Source organism: Takifugu rubripes, chromosome 2 (assembly GCF_901000725.2).
Source record: "Takifugu rubripes chromosome 2, fTakRub1.2, whole genome shotgun sequence".
Lineage (NCBI taxonomy): Eukaryota > Metazoa > Chordata > Actinopteri > Tetraodontiformes > Tetraodontidae > Takifugu > Takifugu rubripes.
In genome coordinates, this window is record NC_042286.1 from 5,982,036 (window position 1) to 6,004,405 (window position 22,370).

Below are 22,370 nucleotides of genomic sequence, written 5' to 3' on the forward strand. Positions count from 1 at the left end.
AAAGAAACCAACTAAAATTCCAACATTAAAAACAGGATTGTCTGGAAGTATATTGTTCTAAATATGAGGGACATTTATCTAAATGACTAGTAAAACGCATGATAAAATGTGTTAATTTAGTCTTGAAAAGCACAAATTCATTGTAAATCAGTGTATGTGGACGAAAGTGATCATAAATCAGTGTATATTACTGGAATGATGGATGGTGTTTCACCCTGTGAAATAAACTTTACTCTTTATCTGAAAATTCATTGGATGTGTGTATATTTCAGGATTTTCAAGGCAATTGAGGGCTTCTGGGAAGCCTTCCTATCTGAAAGTCTGGCTTGCAGGGTGTTGATGAAAACACACCATTTGCTGCCGCCTTTGTCCTTCGGTTTTACATATTCATGGCAACTCGCCGTAATAATCACAGCTTTGCATGTAATCAGAATATCACAACAATGAATGTGGCCTAGTTAGCCTGATGAAGAGAGAGTGGGTGAAGCAAGTCACCATAATCCCTAAACTGTTGTCTCTTTTAGTTCGACTCACTCTGGCTCCACAAAAACCAGCAGCCACGCTGGCCAAAGTGCTCCACGTGCAGCAGTTTCCCAACCGGAGCCATATTTGTCCGGTAACCACGGAGATGTGGGTCATGCAGGGATGGCAGAGAGGGATGCGTTGCTGCTGGTGCTGTTGCAGCGCTGCAGACTGCAGCCTGTAGCAGGATCAGAGGACCTAAAACTCTGATTATATTTGGGTCACTGGGATTGCTCCAGCTGCAACATGCAGACAAAACTCTATTATGCAAGTGGAGGGATGAGGGAGAGTGGTGGGCACGGGGGCCAGCAGTCTGTGTACTGAGGGAGACATATGTCAGGAGGGTGCCTGGTGATATTGTATGAGGCCAGTGCTTCTTTCTCAACTAAGCTGTCCAAAATAGGCTGCCTGCTGCTGACACTTGAACAAACGAACGTCGTATCTAACCTGATGTGGTTCAGGTTAAAACATGTGGTCCAAGCGTCATTACCGACTACAGGCAATTCTAACTGTGTTAAAAGACAAACACAAAGGCCAACGCAGCGCTGGAGATCTCTACACCATATAATACAGAGGAAAAGTGGTGTTGTGTTGATCATGTTTGGTTTATGTTGTTTGTTCTTTGGGAGTTCCACTAATGTTACCCCCTTGAAGCCAGCGTTGACTTCAGTCTACTCGGGGGTTTTATTATTTTAGATAAATGGAAGCCCAAAAAGAAGTTGTGCCTTGTTGTGGTGTCTCCCATTGTCCACAACCCCCTCTCTCCTCCAACTCCATGACCTCCCCCCCCTCCTCTTCCTCCCCGCTCGTTGGGTTCGGGACTTGTGATTGGTGGAGCCGCCCTGGCTCTGTCGTCATAGCCCGGGTGCCCATTCATCAGTGGACTGGGGCGTTGTACTCCGCATCTCATTTGCGGCGGGGCCAATTTCTCCATTTCCAAACTCGGCTCGAGAGGGGGATAATTTTTTGGGGGAGAAATTGCTTTTCTTCTGCACCTTTGCCACATTTTGCAAACGCCCGCTCGTCTCTTTGCGGTTAGTTCAGGTTTGGCTCGGTCCTCGGTTCCGGTCGGAGAAGGAGGTGTCCGCGCTTGGCTTGAATATTTCGGGAGGAAGCTTGCGGTCTTTGTTCAATCATTTGATCGGTTTGGTTCCTTTGTTGCACCAGAAGCATGGGAGGAAACGTCTCCAAAACCGCTGGAAAAGAGGAAGCCGCGGTGGAAAAACCAGGCGAAGCTGCAGCCGTGGCTGCAAAGGCCAACGGACAGGTAATTTGTCCTTTTAGCCGTGAACATTTCGCGGCTTTTCGTCTGGATTTTTGCAATGTGTTGCGTCAATGGCGTGCTCCATGTTCCCTCTAGCATCCCTACCACGCTCACCCGGCATTCAGGGAAAGTGGCCACATGTGATCATTTTCACCGGCGATAGCGTTTTCCCCCCTTTTGTCTTCCACGTGCATTTAAATAAACCACGTTTTTCAGTATATTTTGTGTTAATGCACAATTCACCTGTTTTCGATTAAAAAATTGGATTTATAAATCAAATTTACCATAGAATTGTCGTCATAATATTTAAGATTTGTGTGCGGATGCTGCCGGGGTGCCGCTTCCACAACATTGTGGTTGCTTATATCGATCTGGTTAAAAATGTGTGCAGCCAGCCTTTTTGTGGCGGCCCGGTGGTGGCATGGCCATTTTAAAAAACGCTACCACGCCTTTGTTGCCTGGTTCAAGTCAGAAGGTGCGTTTGTAGTCGTTTCCAACCCGAACAATCAACATTGTTTGAGAAGACACGGATTTTGGGTTGGAAAACATGCAAGTTTCAAATATGAAATGATAAATAGAATTTAGGAGATTTTATTGCGGAAAGAAAACCTAAATTGTGTGCAGACATAACCGGCTGCACAGCGGGCGCCATCTGGTGGGTCCGGTCGGTACTGCACACCACCCAACAGCCTACTGCTGAAAGCCACATAGCTGTCGTCATTCTCCTAGTAACAGATGTTGCCGTAGTTTTCGGTCTATTTTTCTATTGGTTACCAGTGATTGTATTTGATTGCCAAATCATGCCTTATTTTGCAGGCTAGTCTGCTGCGAGCATGTTTAAATGTAGGTCAGTGTTGCACAGAGCCAGTGATTACAGGGAGCGTAGAATTTCAAAGTACTTGCAAGGTTTCAAAATGACCTTTTTATTTTTCCTCAGGAGAACGGCCATGCCAAAACCAACGGGGATGCCTCTCCGGCTGCAGAGGATGCCAACAAGGCTGAAGTTCAGGTCAATGGTAGTACTCCCACTGAAGAGGCACCTAAAGAAGGTGGTGAAAATGTAGAGGGCGCCGAAGCCAACGGTGAGAAGGAGCCTGCTGCTACCAATGGAGAGGCTTCCGCCAAGACAGAGGAGGGCACTCCATCCACCAGTGAGGATGGAAAGCAGAAGAAAAAGCGCTTCTCTTTCAAGAAACCCTCTTTCAAGCTCAGTGGCTTCTCTTTTAAGAAGACCAAGAAGGAGTCGGAGGAGGGGGCCGCAGTGGGAGAAGAGGAAACGGCTGAAGGAGAGAAGGCACCCGCATCTGAGGAAGCACCTGCCGAAGAGAAACAAGCAGATGAAGGAGCCGAGAAGGCTGTGGCAGAGGCGCCAAAGCCCGAGGAGGGGGCAAAGGCACAGGAAGATGCTGCGGCACCAGAGGCAGGAGAGGAGAAACCAGCCGAAGCTTCGGCCACAGAGCCAGAAACGGCAGCTGTGAGTCCAGAGGCCCCCGCCGCCGAGTAATCCTGCTGAACAAGATATGAAGAAAACGATAGAGCCAGTGTGAAGGAATGCAAGGACTTGTCTAAAACCAGGGATTTTTTTTTGGTGTTTTTGTTTACTATTCTGAAACCAATTTGTCCACCATGACGGCAACGTCTTTGGCACTGATGGGCACAGATGCTAGAGGAGCGCTGCTGCTTGGTCACTGTTCATTGGCGTTTGCATTTGTGACGTGGGTGAGTGTGAACGTGCGGGTGTGAGTGAATGATTTTGTCCCCCCCTCCACCCCCAACACAAATCTTTGACAACGCTGAATTCGAACAAAGTATTTGGTGCTGGTCAACTGGATGTAGCAGCTAAAGCTGTCTCTGCAAGCTTTGACACATTGTGATATTTAAAGGGATTGTCCTAAACCACGTCTTAAATGTTGTCTTTGCAGTGCAGTTGTTTACAATTCTTTAACCTAATGCTCCTGTGGACACAACCATTCCTAAATAAACTAAGTTTAGTTAACTGCCAAAAAAAAAGCAATGGGTGCTCAACACTTTCCATTTAGATTCCACTATCTCAAAACTCCTGTAGTAATGCACGTTGTATAGAATTTGATATTACTGGTTTTATGACTGAGATGTACCTAAATGAAGTTTTTAACAGATTACCCATTGTAAATGATTTTTTTCCTTGTTTTTCACCATTTGTAAGATTGAATAAAATTGGGAGATGTTTTAAGCAAAATTTGCATCAAGCTGTGATGACTACAACACCACATTTAAACACTAGGGAGAGGCATTTAAAGCCAGGGGTGCAGCTGTGTCTGTACACACCTTCAACCATTGATATGGAATGTAACTTACGAGCTGGTTAGTAGGTATTTGTTCAATTATGTGGTTACAAATGAATAAAAGCAAAATATTTGAAGTGGTTTTATTGTGTGTGTTTAAGGGAATGCAATGTCGCAATCAAATGATCAGTATTTTGGGCGCCCTCGTGTGGCGAATTATTGAACAACCAGAAGACGACAAACCATAGATTGCTATCCGTAGAGTACACCCGGACGCAGGTAAATTATTTTAGTTTGGTTTCATTACCATGAACACCACGACTTTTTGGAAGAGTACTTTGTGCTCTTAACCTCTAAATACTGGAGGAAAAATTAAATGGGAGTAAATGTGCATACCTATTAAAGGGGTTGAGAACAGTAAAGTACATCTGGGTTTCACAGCACATTTTTGGTGTTTACATTGTAGTGAAAGAATTTATAAACTCCACAACATATTTGTGATGAAATTTGGTTGATGTTTTCCAAGTTTTTGGTTTTGCAACATAAATGATGGTGCTGGAAACAAACACTTTTACAGCTTCCGGAGGTTTCCAACTGCAGAACAGAACCGCCATCGACATGTTGGGATTTCTTTAGCAAAACCCAAGAAAGAAAAAACAAACATTTGAAGGAGAAAGCCAGTTGCTGCAAAGGCCTCTGGAGTGATGTCTAGCCACCCACAGCTGTATTCATTCCCATTTTAAACCTTTAAACTATCCATTTCCTTTGCACCCGGTTTAACCCTGAGTTCTGCAGCCTCTGCTCACCACAGGAAGGGTGTGTTTTGCACATAATAATCCTATTTGTGGTTTATATGCCAGCCATAGTCAGATTCACTTCCACTTTTATGCTTTTTGTCCTATCATGCCGCAACACACCCACTTCTGCTAAACATGCCCTCAGGCTGGCAAATAAGTACTTACAAATGCAGGCCCACGTGCAGACACAAACATGGATTCCAACAGATACAGGAGAGGTGTGAGTCTGCTTCACCAACAATGTGAAAACATTGAAGTGGCACTGGTAAATTTGGCGCGCGGCTTGTGGAGGCCTGTCTGCCCTACAGTCGCTCCCACCCCAAGCACCGACCACAGTCCCCTCAGATGGCAGTTCCCGGCCCCTGCCCTCCTCTGCCCCTGGGGCCCTTTACCTAACCACCCTCCTGCTCTCTCTCTCCCAGGGAAGTTCAAAGAGCTGCGGCGTGGGACCATCCCTGTCCCTCATCCCACACTCTGGAGCTATTTCCATCACACCTATATTCAGATGGGCAGGCAGATTTGCTTTCGTCAACTTTGGCCACCAGACTGGCAACCAGAGGCCAACATGTGGGCAGATGCTCATACTTTATGGTCCCTGAGCTTCCACATAAGGACCAGCTGTGTGAAGTCAGCACATTTATTGTTTTATTTAGCTTTAAAGTCCTCCCAGATTGGGCAATTTTATACATCTTGTATGTTTCAAAACTATCTTCCGAACTCCTTGCATTCAAAAATAAAAACAATTTTCTGCACCTAATTATGGCCTGTAGTTGTCTCAACGTTTCCAGCCATCCTGAAGATGTATAGAATTACATAATCACAGGGTGAGTTTGACCCCAACGCTCCCCAACTGTCAAAACATACAAGATCCATAATCTGTTTACATGTTACATCCACATAACTCATGGATGAGTGCAATGCTGACAGTTTAAAAACAATAAACTAGCAATTTAAAAAAAAAGACTTACTGCACTTACAAAGTAAGGCAGACATATCACAAGCTGTAATATTCCAGAACATTACTTTATCATATATGCTTGTCAATATACAGTAATTTTGTAAGAATTGTCGCTCACCTGGAATAGAAAACCAGTTTATTATGGCCATTTTATAAGCAATCTTTGTTAATATCAATCATGAGTAAAAATATAAACTTTGATTCTACTTGAAATTGTTGTCATAATTATCAGTTTATGTGCCACTTGAAATTATATTGACTTTCAGAATAATTAATTATTATTAATGTGTTTTGCATCTGATAATGGAATAAGCCACATGACTATATATTTATGTCATTTATGAACATAGAATGGGCTTGTTTGAGTAATAAATCAGCTCAACAGGGAACCAAAAAAGCTTCAGAGACAAAAATAATTTCTCAGACATCTTTTATTTTCCTCATTATGCTTTATTGGACATAATGTGATTTCAGGGATATAACAAAGCTGCTGGTAGTTTGCATGACAGTATCCTGGTGACTTCTTTTAACAGTCAATTTGACCTGTTACTGTTTCACAATATTCACGTCACATACACAGATGACAGTTGCAACTGGTTGCACTGGTAATATTGGTCACTCAAAACAAGGAGGTACAAACAAAAAAGTCGTGAAAACACAAAAACTAAGTCAGTATAAAAGGAAGAGAGTTGGAAAGAAAACAAAGACACAACACAGTTATGATGCCTCAATTTCACATACTGTCTCCATTAAAAGTCACTGGTAACTTTGTCGATTTGCTTCCCTCATCCCTGATCTCCTGTTTTCATAAATTAGATTTCCTTCTTCTAAGCACCTATTTCTTGTCATATTCAAGTTGAGATGCTATTTCTCAAAGAAGGGTGAACTTCCTGTCTCCCAGGCTGATGAAAGTGAACAGGAAGTTTACTTTAGTTTGAAAAATAGATTGAAAATTAGTTTTTGGTGTTTTGGGTCTTCTATATCAACCTATCACGTAGAAGCGATGAGGAAGCCAGAGAAAGAGCAGTGGACGTTCTCGGCGGCAAAGACGCCATTGGCCTCATCGTCAGGGATCTGGACATAGACGGTGTCGTGCTCGTCCAGCAAGAGGACAGCGCTTCCGGACATCTGGTCCAGGAAGCCCTTGTTGTACTCATCATAGGTGAACATAACAGGCTGGCCATTTTTGTACAGAGCCACTAGGGCATGAGCACCATTGACATGGATGCTGTATGAAAAGTAGTAGACTCCAGGAACCTGGCAGGTGAAGGTGCCAGACTCAGGGTCATAGTGATTCTCAGCATTGTACACGATGTGGTCAAACTTAATGGGGCTGCCAGCAGCAGGGTAGGGGGTGGTCAGAGAGGCAGTGAAGGCAGACATGGGGGACTTGATCATAACCTCGCCCATACCCATTCCTTTCTCAAACACAACCTCACCAGGAGGACCAGGGGGTCCAGGAGGACCAGCTTCACCAGGTTCTCCATCAGCACCAGGCTCACCAGGCTGGCCAGCGGGACCCTCAGGTCCAGGAATACCTTTTGCAGTCAAACCAGCAGGGCCAGGGGAACCAGGAAGACCTGGATGTCCCTTAAGACCAGGAGCACCAGCAGGACCTTGGGGTCCAACGGATCCTCTGGCACCTGTAGCACCATCAGAACCAGGGGTACCTGGCTCACCTGCACGGCCAGTATGACCTTTGGGTCCAGCAGGGCCTGGAATACCTGGGGCTCCTGGGGTACCTGGGAGACCCATATGACCTTTCTCACCCTGGGCTCCAATTTCTCCTCTGGCTCCAGCTGGACCTGTATAGCCCTGTTTTCCTATGAATCCCTGTGGTCCCTGATCTCCCTTGTTTCCCTTAGGCCCCTGAGGTCCAGTGGCCCCTGTGTCACCTTTAGCGCCAACAGGACCAGGTCCTCCAGGGAAACCTCTGATACCCTGAGGTCCAGCAGGACCAGTGGGGCCAGTTGCACCAGTAGCTCCAGTATAACCTGTTGGACCTTGCCCACCCTTTGCACCTGTGGCACCTGTGCTTCCTGTAGCTCCTCTCTCTCCTTTCTCTCCATTTGCACCTGGTTTTCCATATCCAGGGACTCCAGGGGCACCGGGAGCTCCAGCAGGTCCTTGGTGACCTTTAGGGCCCATTGAACCAGGTAGACCTGGGGCGCCATTGTCACCTGGTTTACCTGGAATACCTACACCTGGGGCACCAGTGTGGCCCTTGGGTCCCATTGGTCCCATAGGACCAGTGGCACCATCTCTACCTGGGCTACCTGACTTTCCTGGCTCACCAGCTGAACCTGGTTTTCCTGGCTTTCCAACTCCAGGTGAACCAGGTGCTCCAGTTGGTCCCATAGCCCCTTCAGGTCCTGTCTCACCCTGAGGTCCAGGTGCTCCCACCCCTCTATCACCCTTAGCACCTGGCAGTCCAGGAATACCTGGGTGTCCTTTATATCCAGGCTCTCCTCTGGGTCCCATAGCTCCGGGAATACCAGCAGGCCCAGGCTTGCCAGAAGCAGAGAAGCCAGCTGGTCCGGGGCTTCCGGAAGATCCAGGGGCTCCCCTTGGTCCCTGAAGACCAGGGGCTCCAGTGTCTCCCTTCTCACCATGTGCTCCAGGAATGCCTGGTTTGCCAGGCCCACCTGGGGATCCAGGTTTGCCAGCAATGGAGCGTCCAGGAGCACCAGGGGGTCCAGCAGGTCCTTGGGGTCCAGGCAGACCTTCGGCACTGTCACCTGGTGGGCCAGGGGGACCAACTGGTCCCTCAGGGCCAGGCTCACCTGGAGGACCAGGTTCACCTGCCACTGACACCACTGTGAAGAAAAAAAAACATCATCAATGACAAACGACATAAGAGACGGACAAACATCGCAAAACAGGTCAGCAGAAAGGATTTAATAACAAAATATAGAGCTTGGATGCTTATTTAACAATGAAATTGTTTTAGAGTCTGTAAACACACATTTGGACGACCTAACCGAGACACTCAGACACGTACGTCAATCATTAAGGGGACAAAAACTGCACTTGGCCCATCAGGTTTTTCTGGGGCCAAATAAAGGTGCAGCCATGCTTGTTAAACGATCCACAGGGATCCAGAGAAGAAAGTCGTGTTTGGGGTGAGAAGGCAAAACGATGCATTTACAAGCTAGTGAATCTGTGGCGACTTCAGTGAGATTTCATTTTTAGAAGCTGTTTTTTGTTTCTAGGAACCAAACGGGGACATTACTGAATATAAAAAAGAATAAAAAAAACAAACAGCTAAACTTCAGCTTCAACTAAATATAAACAAATGTCCCTGCTGAGCATTCAAGGGTTGTAATTTTGTCTAAATTTACCCTGCAGAATATTTAAGAAGGTTTTAAAGGGACTGTTGAATTGTGACTTTTGGGAACAACAGGTCAAAGCAAAAAAACAGGTCTTGTTTGTTGTTGCTGGTGCCTTTTTTGGTGATGGGTTTGTCAAAGGTTCTTTTCAGTGCAGCCCAGTTCACAAGAAGCCAAACAGATATTTCTAGTTGTGCGTCAAAAGGGCACACCCCAAACAACCACACCGCTGGGTGTAATTGTCAGTGTCAAACAGAAACGCCAGCTACCATCTTTCTATACTTTGGTTTTGCCAGAAAAATATTCACCAAAAATCAGGGAAACGTTGCAATGATGGCCCTTTAAAGCATGTTTACATCTTTTAACCTTCAACATCTGACATAGTTAAGCATCATTTCCCACTGAAACACATTATGAGTGTTCTGCAGGAACAGCTACAATAATCTACTTTAAAGATGTCTTTACTGAAAATGACAACGCAAATCTCCTCAAAATCTGCTGGATAGGCCTCATAAAGCCAATCAAAGCTCCAGAGGTGGAGTTCAGATGGCAGCTGTAGGTCTCCTACAGTGATCGTAGAAGTGGAAACGGAAAATCCAGCGTGATGCAAAGGGTGGAAGAGGGTGGGGCTTTCTTACCTTGGCTCTTCACAGAGTAGGGCTGGTACTGTGGGGGGGCCTTCACCACCTTCTTCACCACGTAACCTTTCCCATGCGCAGCAGCCAGGGCCGCCATGAGGAGGACGATGCTTGCTACTCGTAAGTCCATCTTCCAAGGTCTGACCTGCCAGAGACAACGAGGAGACGGTTAGAACGGCCACTGCCAAGTGTCAACAAGTTGCCAGAGAGGCGACAACAGAGCAAAACTAACTTGAAGGTAGAAAACAAGCAACTAAATAGAGTAACTAAGTGTAACAAAATAAATCTTGTAAGGCTGCAGTGGGGACAAGTGGAGGCCTAGGCCAGACACAAGTCTGGCTGCGCCTGTCCAGAACTGTTAGGACAGAAGGACAAAACACATACCAGCATCCACAAGGGGTAAAGTCAGTCTCTTCAGCACCAGTGATGTCCTGGTGCAGCTGTATATCCTTTAGGTAGGAGCACAACTGAGGATATGCTGCCTTCCAGCACAATGATGTGGGTATTTATACCATATCTGCTCCTCGCATCATTAAAAAAAAAAAAGCCCCCACCGCACAAGTACCTCCCTCCCCAGGGCTAGGCTGTAATTAGCAGCTAGATCTGCCCAAAGAGGCATGTCACATCAGGGTGCCTCAGTGTCTTGACTATCCAGACACATGATTATCACTTATTTCAGGCTTCTTTTGAAGTACTAAATAATCCTGGTAAAAGTAAAAATAAATAAATAGATACACAAATAATATGTGACAGGAATAACCAGTTTCCGACAGCACTTTCACGTCGGGCTGTGCATGCTTGTGTTTAGGGTTTTTCAGCCAGGATGTGTTTACAGTCATGGATGTTTATGTGCCCCCTGTTTAAATATGAAAACCTCTGAAAATAGTCAAAACACCTATATTTAGAAACCCAGTGGCACCTGTTTGGCCCCACAAAGTGTGCACTGAGGATGCACAGCACCAGACTCATCAGCAAATTTACCTTCCCTGAATGTCTGGGCCCCCACTGAGCGCCATGGGTATGATGAGGTAAACACAGAACACAGGAGGACAGAAATGCTGTGGACAACAGATGCTGCAAACTCAAAGCAAAATAAAAAAGTTTTTATGTCTCAACATGTTTGGATTTTTTTCTTCCCCTTGCATATAATTAGTGTTGGATTTGGTCATTTTGGCTTAGGGAGAACAAAGGAGCCCAGTCTTTATTTCAGGAAACTTTGTATTTTTGCAAGTCTTTCACCCTCAGCAGCTAATAAAACTATATAGGGAGCCACTGAAAATATAATTTGGGTTTATTTCTGCGCAGCCTGGTGGATGAAACCCAGTGCGGGACAGGTTTGGTCTGCAGTAGCAACACGTGGACAGCAGAGGGCGGGTTTTTACTGTTACAGAACACCCCTGTGGCAGAGCGGGCTCCTCTCCTGCGGTCTCCATATATATTTTTAGTCCCTACAGTGAATATTCATTAGCAAAGGTTTCAGACCTGCACCTACAATTACAGCTACTTTCTGCCATGATATTTTATTTCCCTTAATCAGCTCCATCCTCTTCTATTATCCTCCTTCACCCTCCACCTTTACTCTGTGATGATCCGACTGTAATTTCTCCATTTCAGCCAGGCCACATAGGAAATGTATACACCCAAATAATCACATGTTCTCTTACAAACGTAGCTATAAACGTTGTGTAGGTTCGCATCCCAGAATTTTCTGAACATGGGGCCATTTATGGTTCCTGTGTTCTCATAATACATATACATGTCGCTGACAACATGGGGCCCACAGTGGAAGGAAAGGCTACTCTTGCGATTGAGGTCTTTCCCACGTTTCTATAAGAGGCGTCTCTATAACACATGTGTGGTAGTCATCCTTCACCACTGGTATAATTAAAGATTCTTCAACATACAACTTATTTTTTGGTGAAAAAAAAAAAGACGTTATTATCGGCAATTTTCAAAATTGCTACCTTGGCCAGTGTATATGACTGTATCACATTTGGCAAACATTGTTTGAGTTAGCGCTTCCATCACATAAGACAGATGATAATTTATGATCTGCACTTCCAGAGGTTCCAGATTCTTCAGAAAACACCGACACCAAAGGCGCAACCGCATGCGCGCTGCCGAGAAAGTGATGGGCTGCAGGCTTCCATCCATCCAGGACCTGTCTATCTCCAGGACCCGGAGGTGTGCAGGTCGGATCACGGCCGACCCTTCCCACCCTGGTCACGGACTGTTTTCCCCCCTCCCCTCAGGCAGGAGACTACGGTCCATTCGGACCAAAACCTCCCGCTACATGAACAGCTTCTTCCCCTCTGCCATCAGTCGGACTCACGAACAATACATTACTCCTGCATGGACCTGCACTGTGGACTTCTAACCTTAACTTAACTGCTGCTCTTGCACATCATAGGAATACACATTACCTATTCCTTACTATTTATATATATATATATATATATATGTCTTATTTTACTTATCTTATTCTAGTGTTTATTTTCTTCTCTATGTTGAATGTTGCAGTGTCACACCGAGACAAATTCCTAGCTTGTGTAATACTGTGTATTACATGAACAATGGCAATAAATAAATCTGAATCTGAATCTGAATCTGAATCTGAATCTGAATCTGAATCTGATTCAGATCAGTCACGTGCAGATGAATATCCAATATCATAACATCAAATGTTTGTCTCATCGAACACGTAGGGACTCAGGTGTAAGATCACCTATAAACTGCAAGTGCTCCAGTAAGAGTCTCTGTTGTGTCCAAAAAGTCCTACGTAGACCCATATGTTTTAATTTATAAAAGAAACAGGATTTCTAAATTGTTTTTTGGCCATATCCTGTTAATATTCAGCTGCTAAACTGCTGCAAAAAGAGGCTCATCTGAAATGTACTGAGAACAATGATTCATCTTTATATGCATAAATAAACAACAACTTGTTTCTGCATGTGAGGCCAGAGGACCAGCAAACACATTTATGGCGAGGCCTGGAACCAGAGTGTTCTCTGGTTTTGGGCTGGAATTAGTGTAATTTGGATGTTGTTTATAACCACATAGACTTTTTTTTGTTTTGCAAACACATCACCGGGTCGTCGGACCAAACGTGGCGGCCTCACAGGCCGTGAAGGCGCACGGCTCAGATCCCGCCCCTCAGCTCGTTATGCCACCGCGACAGCTTGATGTGGTCATTGTAATAGCAATTAAGAGCCACGTTCAGGGCCTGCAGACCGAGGGTTGTGACGTCGCTCTGCTCCTGTTTTGATGAGAGGCCCATCAAACTGTTTTGATGTTTGCGACGCTTCCACGTATGATTGAAACCGTTTTTACTGAACATAGAGGAGTCAGAAGGCAGTTGTGAACGGGACACACCCAAAGTCGCTGCAAGCGCATTAAAGCTGCACAGATTTGCGTCTGCAACACTGGCTTTGAAACGGCCTACACGTGATTCCCATTATCAATAATACAAACCGATTAAACATGATATATCTTCAGTAAATAACTACCCCGATGCTTCTTTTGTGGATCACCTTCATAACTGGCCATCTTTTTTCATCCCTCTGCAGAAAAAGAACGAAGAGTGAAGCGTCAGAGAAGCTGTGACAAATCAGATTTTCTTGGTCGGAGCCCTCTGCAGAGGACAAAGGTTGCATTTTTGACCACTCATCCATATCTTTTCATTTCAACACTGTCCCCTATGTTTGTCATGGTTGTGCTTGGGAAAGCTTTTTCACATTTCACCTTTTTTTAGTGCCTCCACTGTGGAGGAATTGATGTTTCTGGTTTCTTCACCATGCTGACTGAGGCTCAGCCCACACCCAAGAGGAGAACATAATTGGCAGTTGATGCAAGGGGACTCGACCGAGCACGTGAGTTTAGCAACGGCTAAAGATACACCATCACGGCTGGGATACAAATTTAATGTTTCAATAAACTCTACGGACCACTAAAAGCTACTTTAAACTTTATGAATGGCAGACCCGACCGGGGCCTCTGTGAGTGATTGGTAGGGAAATTACAGGGTCCTCAAAGCAAACACCAACCCAATGGAGGCGGAAGTGTAAAAGTAAGTAAAAAATGGTGGCAACGGTGGTAGATTTAGACATGTCTGGGAGGTCAGCAGTTTAAAACTGCAGAAACCTGCAGGAAATGGGGGGACTCTTTCTAGAGGTGCACTCTGGCGTGAAGGCGTGCAAATAAGCGGACAAGCAGTCAGACGACGCTGAGGTGTTTAATTGTGTGTGCATCGGGAAGTCAAATTAGCTAAAATGTTGGAAATGTTTGGAAATTTGGGCACCCGAGCTTCGTGCGACGCTATCGCTGCGCTGCCAGACGGGGCTCCTTTCACACGTATGTCTGAAAGCCTGATCTTTGCCAGTCAGCCAGGTGCTGCTTTATCTCATGCGTGAGATTTGAATGCTTCCAGGGCTGCTTCACGTTTATTTCTGGAAAGTCCTGGCACTGCTGCTGGCCTGAGGAAATCAGCATTGCAGAGCTGCGGGAGCCAGAAACAAATTTAACTACAGCTGGAGAGATAAACACTGCTGAAATATAGCTGCAGGCAACAGACTGACTTTTCATCACTTTTTAACGTGTCTTGCAGATTACATAGTTATACGAAGTATCAGCCTTCAATCAATCATCAGAGTTGCGTAAAAATCACCTTAATGGGGTTTTCACCACTTAAGTACAGGTAGCAGCCTCCCGTGGTTAGAGATAATAGCTAACTGGCACCAGTTACGGGTTTACTCCTGTAGCGACTAAAATGTGTATGTATTTGATGGCTTTATATACGACTTGTCAGATGACAATTATGTTTGACTTCAGTTCAGTCAGAATTTGTGCGTGAAAGAAATAATATTTGTCTTTTTGGAGCAGATAGCTGAACCATAATGACTTCCAGAGAGAGAAGTGTTGGGTTTTTTTCCCACCCTGGTCTGTCCCAAAACAAATATAGTACGTAAATTGTTAGTTGGTGACACCACAACTCATATGTCTCTGATGGTGTCTTAGGAGACACAATCATGGGAAGCTAGTCAAACTTTTATATAACACTGGGCTGGAGTTTTGGTTGTGTGAGATTTGGACGTTGCTATGTGTGCTGACACTGACTCGGGCGTTAATCTGTGGAGATGAGCCGACCATGGCTTTCTTAAAACTATGGATTAAGATAGAAATATGCAGAAGAATGCAGAAATCAGTTGTGTAAGAGTTGGAGGTGGCTGATCAGCTGCACTCAGTGGTGATTAGGTGCACCGAGGGGCCTGCAGCTGCACCCATTTGGCGGAGTTGTTCCTGATCTGCTGCTGCTCTATAGACAAACTCGTTCCTCAGCGTCTGTACAATCGTTCCTGTGTTATTTCCCTGGTTTCTCTTACCTCTCTTCTCAGTCACCCCTGAACTTTTGTTTATTTATCCTTTTGATAGAATCAGTAGGTTTTTGGTGAATAGTTTCCTTTCCAAAACAATCATTTCAGGGACCCATTTTCTGTTTGCGTGGTGACTTAGCTTATTATTAGTGCTGTATTTGTCATTAATCTGTGGGCTTGAGGTGACCCAACAGTGGCTTCAATTTCCACCATAATAATAAAGTCTCTTTATCCATCACATACTTGAGTCTCCAATAACACGAACTACAGGTGCAGATGTGGTAACAACTCCACATAGAAGGTTTCCTAACCCTAGAATCAGGTCCCTAAAGCACTGCAATGCACCAGGCCTTAATCAAACCAGTATTTATTTGTGCAAGTGTTCAGCTGCCTCCCTGAAAAAACATTCCCACAGTTTTGCAAATGCTGTTGCGATCAATGGCAATCAAAAGAGCAGCCAGCTTGAACCCAGAGGAGAAGACAAAGTGATGCTTAAAGCTTGTCTATGGACAGAATTCCTATTTCTCGTACCGTAAATGCCTTTTTCTGAGTTAGGATGTGGCCTGTGATGGGGGAAATGGAACGCTGTCTAATGCAGCCAGGCGCTGTGCTGTTTCTTTTTGACACCCACAAGTGTTAACTATAAACATCAAGCACGTCTAACTTTAGGTCAGGTGGGACTCGGCCTGATGTTTAGACCAAACAACCTTGAAGGCAAAGTGCAAAAGATATCGCAGGCCAAATTTGCCTGTGTCGTGTTCAGGGGACATTTACTGTAAAATGTAACAAAAAACAGTAATAACATAATTTGGATGAAAAAAAAAAGAATACAATGAGTGGACTTATGCATGTGCAGTTCCACAGGATGCTGTGAAATTGCATGTGGGTTAAAGCTCTTTTTCAAAATAAAGTCACGGTTGAGCCCACGCTCAAAGGTGCTATTAGACCCTCATTTGAATGATATGATCTGTTAAATCCCTATTTTCTTTTGCCAACATCAGGATAATGTACCAGAAAGAAAATGCATGTAATCCTCAACGCCTTAAACTTTATCTGAACTTCTTAATAAAAGCACCAGCCTGTTATTGTCTGGATTTATACAATGATGCGCGCACGCTAGCACAAGCTAGCCAGCTTTTCTAAATGAAAAGCAGCCATTAAGCATCTTGTGAGGTCTCCATGAATGTGCTCGCCCGAGCAGCACCGTCCGAGCAGCACCGTCTGTTTGTCTCACAGTTTGCAATCTGGGATGACAAAAATGGCAAAAATAAGCCCCCCAGGACAAAAGCTCTGTCTTCTTTTTTGGGGATGACACAACACTTTCTCTGTGGGAAGGCTGCGTTCTGAGCAGTGACTTGAACACAGAGACGCGGGAGTCACGGCGCTCTCTAATTTGGGCACACTGCAGCCGTCTCAAGTCACCACAGCTGTAAACCTGTTAACCAGACAGATCCACATGTAAAACTTTCCTTTCCCCTTAACATAATAATTACAATGTCAGTTTGAAGAGCGCTCCCCCTCAATTGCAGCATGTTTAAGTTTAACTGCAACGACAGCTTTCTGGAAGATCTTTCGAGGACAGGCCTGACAGCTATTTTGAGTTTCTGACCTTTTGAGAAAGCCTTTGATAATCCTTTCTGTAACTCAAACTAAATCTCCTTTTCCCTCTGGTTAACACAGTTACTGTAAATGTAATTTCCCCAAGCGTGCAAGCGCTCATGGCTAATGCACACTCTGCGACCTGCTACCTCATTTTTGTTGTTTTTTTCCCCTCTCTCAGCTATTTACAGTCGTATATTTCAAACAAAACCTCCAAATGTGGAAGCTTGAGGTCCTGTGGTAAAGAAATGGGGAGGTCTAATACTGCTGCACCTTTCCTGCTCCAGTGTTTGCACAAGTCTAGTCGCTTTCTGGTCAGCTGGCAAATAAATCTGTAGGCGTAGTCCCTGTTTGAGTCCTAACTTATTCCAGACAAACAGACAGGTGGGCCTGCGTTGCATCTGGACACAGTTTGAATTTGAGCATGTTTTGCGTCACAGAAACAGACTTCTCAAACAGTCCTCCTTGACCAGAGCAGCCATTTCCTGGAGCTAACTTGTTGGTGGTGGGAGTGAAGGAAAACATTTCTGTTTTTGAATGAAATGTCATATATGTATGTATTAAAGATCAGCCCAATATTTGTTTTGCAGCGTGGAGAAGCTCTAATTGTTAGCATACATATTAGCGGGACAAACACTCGTTGATACTAAAGCAGATTTACCAATATGTGTATCATCGTACCATCTTGATTTTCTTTTACCAGTGATTATCTGTCATGATAGTACAGGTGAGTGATTACAAGCCCCCTATTTTTAGAGCTCTGGAATTATTATCAGCTATTTTGTAGCCAAGAGTGCAGTTAAGCATATTCACAGAACAGTCAGTGATGCCATCACAGTAGGCTCTTTATTAAAGAATTTGTAAGAAGGTTCCAGTTAGTTGCTGTTGCAGGATGAGTTAGAACACCATTACTGTTTCTAAATTGCTAACATTAGCTCTTTGTAAAGCTAATATTAGGGCTTTAGAACAGAAATAGCAGGAGACTCATTCTTGGTTCCTTATTTCAAAGCTCTTTGCTTTCACTTTATGCACAGTGTGAACCCCCTCTGTTTATTGTGGAGTTTGATCTCGTTTATAACTCGCAGACAAGTGGTTTGCCTCATTGAAATTAAGGTAATTATATTCCACGCCTGTACACGTGCAGCCACTAGGAGCTATACTTTCACCAGCTATTATCTCTCCAAGGTTTTGTGACTCAGAAACACCCGTTCCCTAAATTAAAGGTTAGAAAAGTGCCTGGCATTATAAACGTTGGAGGCAGCCCAGTGTTTCCAGCCTGTCAGTCTACGTCTGACAGTCTACGTCTCTGAGTGAGATTGAGCTTTGTCTCCAGCAGAGCAGCAGGTAACCTGAGGTGAGGCCCTCCAGGCCATTGACACACATCACAGAGAAGCCTCAAGCTTTGAGTAAACTTTGAATGGCAGTTAACTCCAAACACTTTAGCTTTAATGAAGTTAATGGCTTTTCTATCTCTAAATCCAGCCCCCAGTGCATATGCTGCCAGTTTATACCATCCATGCGTCGACCCCAGTGTCCCCTCCTGGACACTAGGGGTCTCTGTGACTTTGTCTCTCAGTGTCTTGCAGGTCCTGATTGGAGTGACGGGCTGCACCTGGGTGCTGCCTAGTAAATGGGACGCTCCCAGTCCCTCTGTCTCTTGGCTGGTTGTCCCTGCTGCCAGTCACTGCTTCTGTTCTACCATTTTCCCTGGGTGTACCAAACCTTTGGTAGTTTACTGTTTACTTGTAAAGAGGGTTTTGTTAGGCTTGGAGCCTTAGTTGTTTTGAAATAAAAACGGTTTTCTTTTGTCTCTAGACGTGTCTGATCTCGACTGTTGTCACCGTAAGGAGCCCGATTGTGACACTTTTCATTGCCAGGAACACGTAGAGGCAGTTGTTGTCTTAGGCTCGACAAACTCTGCTGTTATCTGTGTTCATGAGACCTGTCAAACAGGTATGTTGACGCCCGGGGCTATCACCATGGTTTTGCTGCTTTGTTAGGCAGTGTGGAAAGCACACGCAGAGTTATGGTACAGAACTGTGCATTGGTTTTGGTGTTTAGACAATGGGAAGCCGGAGTGCTTTATTTAGGACGCAGTGATTCAGCATGCCGTCGCCACAGTCCAGGCTGTGCTTTGATTTACTGCCGGAATTGGACCCACACGATTCGTCACTGTATGTTCGGTACAATTTGAATAAGGTTGGACTAACGTTATTGGTTAATTTGGTAGAATCTCATACGTGCCTCTTATTCTAAACCTTGAAGTAATAGACGACGGCCTGTCAACTCCCTCACGGTGTGTGACATCCTATCAATACTATTGCCTCTAATCAGCAACCGTTAGATCAAAAATCAACAACCGTTAGACCGGTTACAGTTCATGTAGCCTCTGGAAGTAGGCGGGAAGGTGTGTGCCTGACTTGCATGTTTGGAAAGATCACAGTCAATCAGTTTGAATGCGGTGAGCGCTGAAGGCTGACTGAAGTGAATAAAGTAAATGCACTACAGTTCAAATTGCTAAAGTAATCCCCCATTACATGGGACAAATACACTACTAAAATGATTATAGGTTACGGCAAACACAGACAGGTTTCGTGTAGTTTTTGATCAGGGAACACTCTGAACGGCTCACTGTATGTTTTTTGGATGCAAAGTCAGGCCCTCGAGTGCGGGGAGGTGTCGGCGCATATAGCCACAACGCGGACAGACGTCAGTGGGTTTTACGTCAATCCAGAATATTCCTTTTTTGTGTTGGTGTTCACAAAAGACTTAATGAGGGCCTTGGAATGTCATCAAGATGTTTCCAGGAATTCAGAAAGAGAATGCGGAGCTCAGCAATGATGGAATTTAACTGAGCTGCGACTTGATCTTTGTTTCTCTACATGAGAGTATTTTACTCTTCAAAGGGGATTATTTGGGATCCCTGCAGTGGTTATTTCGGCATGAATGAGCCCTTCTGTGCTAACTTTTAAACCTTCCTGCGGCCTTCCCTTCAGTATGTACAGCTTTAGATAGCGGAGGGAGGGCGTTTTCAGCCCCGGCGGTTGATATCAGGGGGGCACCGGGACACTTTTAACTCACTGGCATATCTGTTGTGGTGAAGGGCGTGTTCATCTGTGGGGAAGGTTGGCACAAATTATATACGATCCCACGTTTTTTCCCAGAGTACAGTTACAGTAAGTTAACATGACACACGCTCTGTAATCACGGTCAGATGCAAAGTTTTGCAGATAAAGCCCTGAGAACCTGCAGCCCAGAACACACGTGCTCTGCTGTGAGAGCTTTCCATAGAATTTAGGCCTCTTTGCAGTGTTTCCAGGATCTCCAGCCACTTAAGCACAATTACCTCCTAAAAGAATCAAAAGTTGAACCTGGACCAGTCTAAATACGATGAACTGACCAATAAGTTTGGACCCAAGTGTGAAATAAAGCCTAATTACAGTCGATTTGATATAATTTCTCCTGGCATATTGTCCATTTAAATATTTAAAAATATATATATTTTTAGAGTTGGTACAGATGAATGAATGTAGATGAAGCTGCCAGGCTTTAGTTTTCACTTTAGCGTTAGATTTAGTTTAGGTTTTTCCTGTTCCCATCAAACCCAAATGGTCCCAAGATGAAAGGTCCTGGACACAGGACACAAGGCCTCGGAACACAGGAACAAATGATGCAAAACGCCAGTCGGGCCCCTTGAGGACGCGCTCTCAGCTCCACATTAATGTTGCAAAAAGAAAACAGAAGATTTCCAAAAAGGAGATCTCATTATCCGTCCAAAGTGGACTCTTTAATCTCAGAGTCTGTTTATATCTGTCAACGGTTGATTTCAGGCTGATTTCCCTACAGATGAAGTTGATTTTGATATTTTTGAAAGCAAGAGAAAGAGACGGAAAGTAGCTCTGAGATAATAGTGGCGGTGTTACCAGATGTTGTGTTACCCTGCTGTATTGCTGTGTAAATTAAACTCTGACCTGTGGTACCAGACAGAATGACCGAGAATGACCTTTTTACAACACTGCTCAAGAATTCCCTGAGATTTAACCAAACGTCTTTGATAATCTAAAGATAGTTAACGGTATCCAGGTCCTGTATACCAGGATTCAGGTTTGACTGAAATAAGATGTCCGTCATTAAGAAGATAATGCTGACACATGTAGAGATGCCCTCCGCAATAACCCCAGAGCAGCAAAACAAGGAAGCATCAGAACAATCTTATTCCTGGCATTTGAACTATATTATCCAGTATCTGTCCCAACCTTCTGTTCAGGGCAGGGTGAGTGTCTGTGGTCACTCCCCCTCCTTTCTGTGTCTCCAGTACGCCACCCTTTAAATTTTTCCCAGTGGCGCTCTGCCAAACCCCAAGGTAGCAAACCATGAAAATGAGATACTAAGTTTAAAAAAACCCCCAAATCTTCTTCTATTTATTCTCCTTCTTGTCCTGTTGGATCTGTAGAATTAGTATTTCTGGAGAAAGTGGGAATTAAAGTTCAATCCATTTGGGTTTTCTGGAACCTTACCATTATTGCTGCCAGAACGGTTGCAAATTAAGATTCTCCTTGTCTCCCGGCAACCACAGAGACGCTGAAAAATGCGTCACAAGGGCCACGATAGGGTAATTTGTGGCTTTGACTATAAATATGATGCGTGATGCACGGCATCCTGCAATTTTTGGATTCTGACGCAGCATTTCTATTCATCATTGTGTTTCTAAACTGTTCAATTACTGCTGTAATAAACCTTTATCAGAGATGAGAGACATTCCTGTATGGAAATAGTCATCATGAAAGCCTTTGCTAGTTGTTTCACGTGACAGACGGACATTTATTTGTGAATAAATTCCCAAAGCGCCTTGCATTACTTTTAACCTCTGCTTTCGCTCATCAACAGATCACCTGATGTCTGAGTTTACAAACGCTGCTTGTGAATTTTTAATACCTACGACCTCAACCATGGCTGTTTATCAACCACAGGTAGTCAAAACAACATTCCCCTGAAAATGACTCGGCCGAGTCCAGTACTGGGATCCACCCAGCGGTCAAATGGTCATGAGGCAACGCTTACAGTGGAAGGTCTGTTACGCCCTAGAACCTTAATCTCCAATTCTTAATCCAGGGCCTAAACAATGGTTGAATATTTGACAAAAAATAATTCAAGCTGCGTTAAAAACAATGTGGAGCAATCCTGTAGCTGCAAGGAGGCGTGGAAGTGGGCTATACTTAATCCGTTAATTCATTTAATGTTCTCACACACACACACACACACACACACACACACACACACACACACACACACACATACACATACCATTTATTCACACTCTCTCTCACATACACACATGATTAGGGGCATTTTAGAGTCCTAATTGAGAACGTCTTGCCATGATGTGAGTCTTCCTCTGAACCGCCCATGTTAAATCCCCCCAGCTGTAGTTTATCCCAGTAATCCCAGAAATAAACCCTGGCCAGGTCGCCAGTCCATCTCATGACAGAAAAATGTGAGACATTTTAGTAAAAGCTTTAAAAGTCTTAACAAGTCTTATAACACCCACATTATGACATGTTACATAAACTGTTTGAACAATGAAACTGGGGAACAATGGAAACCTCATTAGGGTCAAAAACCATAAACCC

At 44.5% G+C, this 22,370-nt stretch overlaps 2 protein-coding genes across 2 annotated transcripts; one reads left to right on the top strand and one right to left on the bottom strand.

Moving 5' to 3' along the window:
* Nucleotides 1-1,398: 1,398 nt before the first annotated feature.
* On the top strand, nt 1,399-4,173 carry LOC101078593 (myristoylated alanine-rich C-kinase substrate-like). Its single transcript, XM_003962753.3, has 2 exons — nt 1,399-1,789; nt 2,724-4,173. Exons 1-2 carry the CDS (start codon nt 1,694-1,696, stop codon nt 3,288-3,290), a joined length of 663 nt encoding a protein of 220 aa, XP_003962802.1. The 5' UTR covers nt 1,399-1,693; the 3' UTR covers nt 3,291-4,173.
* A 2,045-nt stretch (nt 4,174-6,218) lies between these two features.
* Nucleotides 6,219-10,261, bottom strand: col10a1a (collagen, type X, alpha 1a). Its single transcript, XM_003962526.3, has 3 exons — nt 10,157-10,261; nt 9,773-9,917; nt 6,219-8,621 (listed from the first exon to the last, which is right to left on the bottom strand). The coding sequence occupies exons 1-3, from the start codon at nt 10,160-10,162 to the stop codon at nt 6,796-6,798; spliced, it is 1,977 nt and encodes a 658-aa protein (XP_003962575.1). The 5' UTR covers nt 10,163-10,261; the 3' UTR covers nt 6,219-6,795.
* Nucleotides 10,262-22,370: the final 12,109 nt, after the last annotated feature.